General features: G+C 36.5%; 1 protein-coding gene and 1 pseudogene across 1 annotated transcript; both read left to right on the top strand.

Moving 5' to 3' along the window:
• The first annotated feature begins 1,586 nt into the window (after positions 1-1,586).
• On the top strand, positions 1,587-2,522 carry LOC101688097 (annotated as a pseudogene).
• Positions 2,523-9,034: 6,512 nt separating this feature from the next.
• Positions 9,035-9,949, top strand: LOC101687818 (olfactory receptor 4C11-like). The gene has a single exon (XM_004781637.1). It carries the CDS (start codon positions 9,035-9,037, stop codon positions 9,947-9,949), a length of 915 nt encoding a protein of 304 aa, XP_004781694.1.
• The last annotated feature ends 356 nt before the right edge of the window (positions 9,950-10,305 follow it).

Below are 10,305 nucleotides of genomic sequence, written 5' to 3' on the forward strand. Positions count from 1 at the left end.
CTGTATAAATGGGTAGAGTTATACATTTGTTGTTTTTCTCTTTTCATATGTCATAAAAATGCTTCACTATTCATGTCCTCACACTATTAATTAGTGTTTCACTGTCAGCATCAGGTGCTATCAATCTGTCATAGTCTGAATTGCAGAAGCATCCTCCTATTCTCCTATTCACCACATTAGATATTTCTAAATTTTCACTATCATAAATTACATGACATCATCTTCCATTATAAAAGTAACCACCCTATTTCACTTTTCAAATAACCTTTAGGATGGGAGTTGCTACTATAAGGAACACGAACATGTTTGTCATTCTGGAAATAATGCAAAGGTATTTTCCAAATGATTGCATGAGTGAAGCACTTTCACTACAATTTTAGAATTAGTATATTTTTAAAAACATGATTTGAAAGAACACATATTTTACCTTATGATGGATTAAAATTTTCAGCTCACTCTGTGTGTGTACACAGTGCTTAAAAATAATGCCAAATTGTTGATAGATTGTGTCTGTAAGTAATTGGGCATTATCTTCTGATTCTACATTCATTTGTTTTGTGTCCTTCATTGAAGGGCCTCACGTGAACAAGAGAATCAGAAGGCCTGAACCTCTACAGGTGGATGGAGAATTGAAAGGTGAATCTGCTCCGCATTCTTGAAAAGAATGGAAATTTCTTGTCTTTCCTGTTGACAATGTGGGAAGGACTTGGGTGTTAACATCTGTTAACATCCAAGACCTACCATCTGTTCTGAACTTTATCTTTATATGCACGAATTTCCTACCAGTGTAATAAGGACAAGACCTAACATGGACCATTTCCTAGGTACTCGTCCCAGAACAATTTTTTTTTTTTTTGTATTATTTAACTTAGTCAACATGACAACACTCTGATATAGGTTATTTTTTCTAAACTTCTGTTCCTATTTTCAAATAATAAAATAAAAAATTAAACACATGGATACTTGTTCTGTGTTTGTATGGAGCTTTCCCATGTATCTTTCTCTTTTGTAAAGAATGAATGAACTCATCTTAAAGGCCAAGTTCATTTCAGAAGTTTAATGAAATATTTGGAGAGTAGCCATAATTTTCAAGTGACTCTTAACATGAATGTTATTCTCCTGTTTGCAGATCAGGCAAACAGGGATAGCATGCAAATGCCCTCTGCTCCTATTCTGTGCACATGGGTGGACATGATAACTCCAGTGTCATACCTCTTTCCTTAGAATCTTTCTCAACAGTTCACTCCAGGAAGCCACTGCTAACTAGAGTTGGTAATTGAGATAAACTATTTCTCCATAGGTGGATACCTCCTTTCTCCCTTACAGGAGATCTGGCATTTTGAAAGTATTTATAATACTTTTTCTCCTCCTCAACTCTTCCTGAACTCCCACTAGCACCTTCCACAAATTTTGAATATTGTGTTCTTAGTGAAGCTAGAAACACAGAAGATAACTTTTCATGTGGACACACCAACTTCTTAATGACTAATATATCTTTTAAAACTGGTCTGAAACACATTTTGCTTTATCATAATTGTAGTCTCTACATGTTTCTTCTGGCAGCTTTAAGCTTTCCCTTGGAAATCATGCAAAACCAAAGCTTTATAACTTGAGTTTAGCCTCCTGGGGCTTTCACAGAATCCTAATGTTCATAAAATAGTATTATTTATATTTTTGTTTGGATACATTGCAACTGTCGGGGACAACTTGCTAATTGTGGTGACCAGCAGCAGTAGCAGCTCAGCACTCCTCGGCTCCCCATGTACTTCTTCTTGACTTTCTTCTCCTTCCTGGATGCCTGCTTCTCCATTGTCATTGTCCCCAAGATGATTGTGGACTCCCTCTATGAGAGGAAAACCATCTCCTTTGGAGGTTGCTTGACCCAGCTCTTTTCCGAACACTTGTTTGCTGCGGTGGAGGTAATTGTTCTCACAGCCATGGCCTATGACCACTATGTGGCCATCTGTAAGCCCCTACACTACACAACCATCATGAACTGGCGGCTCTGTGGCATTCTGATAGGTATAGGCTGAACAGGGATTTTTCTGTATTCATGGTACAAATTTTCTACTTTCCAGCTGCCCTTCTGTGGTCCCAATGTCATTCATCATTTCATGTGTGATTTGTACCCATTATTGGAGCTTCCCTGCACTGACACACACATCTTTGGCCTTTTGGTGGTTGCCAACAGTGGGTCTATCTGCATCAAAACATTCTCTTTGTTGCTTTTCTCCTATGTTGTCATCTTGCTCTCTCTGAGAACCCATAGTTCTGAAAGGCAGTGGAAAACTCTTTCCACCTGCATATCTCATGTTGCTATTATGGTTTTCTTCTTTGTCCCCTGAATATTTGTGTATGTATGACCTCCATCTGCTTTCAACTTTGACTAAATGGTGGCTATCTTTTACACCATCCTAACTCCTTTGCTCAATCCTTTGATTTACACTTTCAGGAATAGGGAAATGAAAAATGCCATAAAGAAAGTATGGAATAGACTGATGGTGGTTTGTAGTGGCAAATGAAACATTGAAGTTTAAAAAAATTTTTGAAGAATAAATGTCAGATATTTGAGACAAAAGTTTTGTGTGTTTTGTCCTCTTTAATAGGAGCTTATATATTGAAAAAATAAAATAAAAGAAAGAGAACAAGAAAAATGAAAAGACAAAAAGCCAGTAATATGGTGCCAGGAAAAATATTTTCACACTTAGATCACTTACCAATTCTGATTTGGTAATTCAGTATTCATAGTAAATTAAAAAGTATTGAGGGTTATGTTTACTGAATATGTAAGTTTCAATGAAAGATTATGAAAAGAAATTACTCATCAAAACTCTTGCCACTCAAGTCATGCTTTGGTAAATCTTTGTGGAGGAATGACAAATACATCTGAGACAATAGAAACAAAAACTTAAACTATTTCAAGTGAAAAGAAAGTTACATGTAAGATATTGATCTCTGTGATCGATGAAGACACAGTCAGGACTCTAGGGTGGAAAAGATCAAGAATTCTCAGAAACTGAGCAGTAGGAGTTCCTATATCATATGACTTGTTCTGAAAAAGCAAAATTCATACCTTGGACTTCATGACCCCATTTCTCATCTACTCTTATTTATTTTAATTTTTTTATGTTTCAAGAAAAGCTATTGCTTTCTGATATGTTGCTATAATTTTATTTTATTTTTAACTTTTTTGTCCATTTCCTCTCATGGACTGTATGCTCTAGTTGAGGCAGGGAATTTTTTTTTTCTTTTTTTTTTGGTTCATTATGTATCAGAATAGTCTAGGACATCCTTATGTAGGAGTTTGGTGAATAACTGTTGAATAAGTGCATAAATGAGGTATCTTCCCATATGCACCTTTAAGTATATCTGTAACATTAACACACCAAAGTAAAGTTTGGCAAAGGAATGTAGTTATTGCTGATATTAGATCTTGGCAATGATATCTCTTTCTACATATAAAATTTTATATAATATATATATATAATTATATTTTATATGCTTTTATATAAAATATAATTATATGTATATACGACTTGAGCCCAAATCAAGAGTCAGAGACTTAACTTATTGAGCCATCCATTACCTTATACAGATGGCATGCATATATAAATAGAAAAAGAAAATACAGAAGACATGTATTAAAAAATTCTACCCTTTCCTTCTTTCCTGTCTTCTTCTCTACATTGACTTAGAAACATAGATAAGATTAGGAAAGAGAGACTTGAACATTAATATTAAAAATTTAAATGGCAAGATTTCATTTCTTTTGATGGCTGCATAGTATTCCAACTTGCTATTTGCCACAATGTGGATGGAATTAGAGGGTATCATGCTTAGCGAAATAAGTCAAGTGGAGAAAGACAACTATCATATGATCTCCCTGATATAAGGAAGTGGTGATGCAACATGGGGGGTTAAGAGGGGAGGAGAAGAATAAATGAAACAAATGGGATTGGGAGGGAGATAAACCATAAGTAACTCTTAATCTCACAAAACAAACTGAGGGTTGCTGGGGGTGGGGGGTTGGGAGAAGGGGGGTGGGGTTATGGACATCGGGGAGGGTATGTGCTATGGTGAGTGCTGTGAAGTATTTAAACCTGGCGATTCACAGACCTGTACCCCTGGGGATAAAAATATATTACATGTTTATAAAAAATAAAAATTTTAAAAAATTTAAATATATTTGGGGCTCATGGGTGGCTCAGTCATTTGAGTGTCTGATTCTTGATTTCAGGTCAGGTTATGATCTCATGGTCATGAGACTGAACCCTATGTAGGGTTCTTCACTTGTTGTGGAGCCTGCTTGAAATTCTTTCTCTCCCTTTGCCCTCCCTCCCACAACTCCTATGCTCTCTCTCTCTCTCTAATATGTGTGTATATATATATATATATATATATATACACATATATATATAAAATATATATAATATATATTGAAAAAAGATAGAAAGAAAGAAAGGGAAATTTTTGTTACCAGTTGACTTTTCCTAAGAGAAAATTGGAAATTAAAGAAGGTGAGAAACTTGTTTAACATCACATAGGAGATAATGAGATAATGGTGAGGCTAGGGCTCATGTCTGTTTACCCAAGATAGTTCATGTATCTAAGCCTTTAACTTGCTTCAACAACTTTCACACTTCTAGAAGACATGGGCTTAAGCAAAGCTTATGGAGAAGTAAACAGACTTTCCTCTCCTGCAGTTCACAGTGAGTTGAAGCTAACTAATTGGCCCCAAAGCATGTGTTTGCCCATGGACCATGTGAACGAGGTAACACATTGGCCATCCTTTGGGACTGGGTTGGAAGTAATGGTTTTCCTGGAGTTCCTGAGACTGGACGCCTGCCTTAGGCATTTGTAAACTTGGGTGAGAGTTGCCATAAATATGCAGTGCTGTGGAAGGAATCAGTTACCTCATGTGATTTCCAAAAGAGCAACTCTGGGAAAAGAGGTGGCTTCAGAGGAATTTATCTCTCAGAGTGCAGGGATAAGGTTCCTTCACAAAGATTTGAGAAACTGAATTAAGAAATTTCTCTTTTTCATGAACATCTCCCATACTCCAATCTAAACCTTCTTGTTTCTGTCTAAATTAGTGTTTTGGGGGAGGAACAATGTGATGTAGGGTCACAGGTAGAGTCCCTTTTCTGTATAAACTCTCTATATCCCATCACCTCATAAAAACATTGACAAATATCAGTGAAGTACAGTTTGCATGTTTTACTCAAGCTTCATATGATTCACCGTCTAAGTAAATTGAAGTTGAAGATACGAAAATATTTACTCTATTGGAAGTCATCTATTTCCTCATAAGCAAAGAGGTAAGTTTTTCAATTTGCCTGAGATCATTTCTTCACATTGCTTTGTCAAGACTGATCTGATTGAATCTATACTCAGAGTGTCTTCTAACAAATTAGTTCCTGGACACCATTTCCACCCATGAGGGGCTGAGGCAGTTAAGGCTTCCCAGACCTATCCTGGCCTCAGTGCAGGGCTTTCCTACTTTCAAATCATCTTTGTTTAATGTGGTGTGGGTGGAGCAAGAAATTTCAGCATGGCATTGAGGCCATCTTGGGAAAAGTTTCTATCTTGGGGAGTCCCCTGATTTGAAAAGTTTTAGGTCAGTGGTGATGCTTCTGGACTGGGGTATAAGATAAGAGTGCACATTCTATGCATTTGGGTTTTTAAGATCTTGTTAATCCTCTGCTTATGACTCACAACTGCAACTTCTGTCTGGCTTTGGGGTGAAGGATTGTGCGGTGGGTCAGGAAGAAAGAAGCCAAACTCTCCAATGAAAATTTGGGTCAAATGACACTCTCCAATATTTTTGCTCACTTCCCTCTTTTGTATGTCTTTTCTGTCTTCTCCCCTAACCCTTCTCTTCCTGGTGTCTCCTCACTCTCATTCTCCTCTCTCCTGCTCTGACTATATGCTCTCCTTGCCTTATCTTCCTCTTCACCATTATTCATTTGGATATCTAGTTTTCCATTTTCCTCACCATGCAGTTTACAGAACCAGATTTTTACAGAACTGGAAGTTAAGGCAGATGGCATCCTTTTCTGATCTTTCAGGATTTGCCTCCTCTTGCATGCAATCTGCACGATGATAGGGATCTGATGTTTTATATGCTGTGGAGGGTGAATGCTAGAGAGAGAAAAAGCTATCTAGTAGCATCACATTCCTATTTTAGCCTGACTGTACTATACTCACTGACACTTTCTGGATCACAGGTGAAACTCTGCATACAGAATTTACTGTACATAAAGCAAGGGGCCACACCTATCTTGCAAGAAAATGTGTAGTTCAAAATAACTAATAAAAAAGGAATATTGTTTCAATGATGTTTGAAAATTACAGAACAAGAACCATATATAATCTAGGATTGCCTTCTCCAATTGTGTGTATAATATATATTTATTAAATCTGTATATTAAATATATGTATGTATTTAATAAAGCACTTATTAATAGTAGAGATAGAGGCAGATGCCTATGAACCTGGAAAAGCATAGGTTTGCTATTGGTACCAATACAATTTGAAATGTAAAATTTCAACAGGTAAAAAGTAAAAATTAAGATTAAGGAAAAGAAGAACCATGCTCTAGTACTGTGAAGTCCCCCCAAATCTGAGAGATAAGGCAGTCTGGAACTATGAAAAACTGATGATTGAATTCAGTGATAGAACTATGAGTGGTTGTGTTGATCTCATAAAATGTGCATATCTTATAAATGCTACTTTCTTGTCTTAATGCCCCAAATCGTCTTTTTTTTCTTTTTTTAAGAGATTTTATTTATTTATTTGATAGAGATCACAAGTAGGCAGAGAGGCAAGCAGAGAGAGAGTGGGGGGAGACAAGCAAAAATCCTGATGCAGGGCTGGATCCCAGAATCCTGGATGATGACCTGAACTGAAGGCAGAGGCTTTAACCCACTGAGGCATCCAGGTATCACTTCTTTTTGCTTATTTAAAATAAAACAAGATAAAGCTATTTCACTTGGCTTTTATGATTGTCCATTATCTACCCCTAAATTTCTCTATTACAACCTTTTAATTTAGCAAGAGTGTAGTTTCTATGGAGATCTTCTCTATGTTAACCTGAAGCTATGCATGTTTCTCCCTCTATGATATTTTACTGATTCTCTCACCTAATTCCTCCTCTCTTCACAGCCAAGCCCTCCCTATCATCAGTTCCAACACTTTTTAGGAATAAAAAAAAATTTTTTTTGTTAAGATTTTATTATTTATTTATTTATTGTTTCTGAGAGAGAGAGACAGAGAGTGAGAGAGAGAATGAATGGGGGATGGGGTAGGGGGAGAGAATATATGAGCAGATTTCTGCTAAGCATGGAGCCTGAGAGGTGGGGCTTGATCCCAAGACCTGTGAGGTCAGGACCTAAGCCAAAACTAAGAGTCAGGAACTTATCTAACTGAGTCACCCAGGTGCCCCAAGAATCTAAGGTTTCAAAACAATGTAATCATTTTTTTTTTCTTTTCAAAGATTTTATTTATTCATTTGACAGACCAAGATCACAAGTAGGCAGAGAGGCAGGCAGAGAGAGAGGAGGAAGCAGGCTCCCCGCTGAGCAGAGAGCCCGATGCGGGGCTCGATCCCAGGACCCTAGGATCATGACCTGAGCCCAAGGCAGAGGCTTTAACCCACTGAGCCACTCAGGTGTCTCTTTTTTTTTTCTTTTCTAATGATGCCAGAGACCATTGGAACTGCCAATCACAGCCTATAGTTATAACATCTCTAGTTCATCATACTGCACTAGTATTATTTCAGCTAGATGACAGATTGATTTTAAGTTTTATTTAGGTATGTAATTTTATTAAGGGTTAATGGGCAATTTAATTCAGTAATCTTAAAATTTGTATTTTATTTTGGGAAAATGAGAATAAACTTATGGCTTACTTGAATTTCAGAGAACTGTGTTGGGAACTCCAGTTTGCATACTTAAGGCTAATACTTCACTTCTTTATCATTTTTGAAACGTCACTGACCAGCCAATTGATAATCAAGGTACTTTAATTCTTTTGGAACTGAACTTCACTTGCTATTATCACATATAGTTTTATAGTAATTCTTATGTAATTAATGATCTTATCTAAAGGTGTGTTATCCTTCTGACTTGGTTGTAAAGAGGGTGAGGACATATTTATATGCCCCATTATATAGATTGAAGATATAAGTATGCATATAGTATATATTAGTAACTGATTTGATTTGTTATTGATTAATTGAAGGATTATTGATTTATCAGAAAGCATTTCTCGAAACTCATACTAAAATAAATTCTAGATTATTTGACATCAATATTAAATGTACAGAAATATTTTGGACAGAATAAAAATAAATTGTGCTAATTTCCTAAATTGAAGTAATAGAAGGTAAAATTATGGCCACCCTGAAGCTGACTTAAGAAATAATTTCTTCTTAAAGCATAATCCAAACAAGATACTCAAGAGGTCAGGAATAATAGATGCAAACTTGTGCCCAAATCAAGAAATGTGTCTTTTAAGAGAGAGTCTCCAAGTGTATAGATTTTAAAACTATAAGGGTTATTCTTTTTCAGTAATTGAGGTGTATATACATTATATGTACATCATACACATAAGTATATACTTAATAAAGTATCTATTAGGGTGTCTAATTGTCAAATGAAGAAAAAACTGCAAGACACTAAAGTAATCTGATCAAGATCATACAGCAAAGTCACTAGTTCTCAGAACTTGGCAGAGCAAACAATTACGTGAGAACTTTGTTACCCCTGAAATTCTTGGACCACATAAGAAGACCTTCAGTTAATGATCATGGGTGAAGCATGGACATCAGCTTTAAAACATAAAGAAAAACAAAAACAAAAAAACAAGTTTCCCAAGTGATTTCAATATATGAAAAACTGAAAGCCATTTGTTTATGTGTTGATGGAATTAGAAATGTAAAAGTGCAGTTCTGAGTCCAATTTCATCACTATTGCCAGGTCACTATTTCCCCAATTTTCTCTGCAGATGAACAGTTTCTGCCTTCATTGTAACCATGGAGTTGAATAACAGTGTGAATGAGTTCATTCTGTTTGGGCTAACCCAGAATGTTCTGAAGGAGAAAGTCGTGTTTGTGGTCTTCTTGTTTCTATACCTTGCAACTCTGATGGCAAATTTACTGATTATGATGACCATAAAATACAGCCGGACACTTGGGAGTCCCATGTACTTCTTCCTTTTCTACTTATCCTTTTCTGATGCCTGTTTCTCAACAACCACTGCTCCTAGGTTGATAGTAGACTCTGTATCTGAGAAGAAAGTCATCTCCTACAATGAGTGCATGACCCAGATTTTTTCAGTTCACTTCTTTGGGTGCATGGAGATCTTGGTGCTAGTCCTCATGTCCCTAGATCGCTATGTGGCCATTTGTAAACCCCTGCGGTACACAACTATCATGAGCCACCATGTCTGTGGTACAATGGTGAATCTGGCCTGGGTGGTATCTTGTATCCATTCTTCTGCACAGATTTTCTTGGCTTTGAAACTACCATTCTGTGGACCCAATGTTATCGATAATTATTTCTGTGATATGACACCTTTGTTGAAACTTGCATGCATGGACACTCATTTAATTAATTTACTTGTAGTTTTTAATAGTGGGGCTATCTGCATGGTAAGTTTCATAGTCCTGCTTACCTCTTATATTTTTATCTTACATTCTCTGAGTAACCAGAGTGCAGAAGGAAGAAAAAAAGCCCTCTCTACCTGCACCTCCCACATTATCGTTGTCATCTTATTCTTTGTCCCATGTATATTCACTTATAATCGTCCTGTAACTACATTTCCAGTGGACAAGATGGTGGCTGTGTTTTACACTATTGGGACACCCTTGCTCAACCCTCTGATTTACACTCTGAGAAATGCAGAAGTGAAAAATGCCATGAGGAAGTTATGGTGCAACAAACTCTGACTTGAAATCGAAAAACAAACGAACAAAACAAAACGAAACAGAGGACTCCAATTTCTAACTCTGTAGTAACTTAAATAAAATTGGACTGATGGAAAAGAAAAAAAAAAATCATCCCAATATGGACATCTGAATCTTCTCCCAGTAGGATGTTTGTAGACATAGGCAGAATGACCACAGAGCACAGATCCACTTCATTTTGAGTTAGCACCATAGAGTGACACACTATCAAACACAGTAGTATTTGTGAGAGATAAGTCCCCTTCACTCTTCTGCTGTCTGCACAGCAGATTGCAAGTCAGCTTTCATTGCATCTATCGCTTTAGCTCCCTACTTTGTACATTATTTAGTTTGTGTTT

Source organism: Mustela putorius, unplaced genomic scaffold (genome assembly GCF_011764305.1).
Source record: "Mustela putorius furo isolate JIRA1106 unplaced genomic scaffold, ASM1176430v1.1 tig00000127_pilon_pilon_pilon, whole genome shotgun sequence".
NCBI classification, from domain to species: Eukaryota; Metazoa; Chordata; class Mammalia; order Carnivora; family Mustelidae; genus Mustela; species Mustela putorius.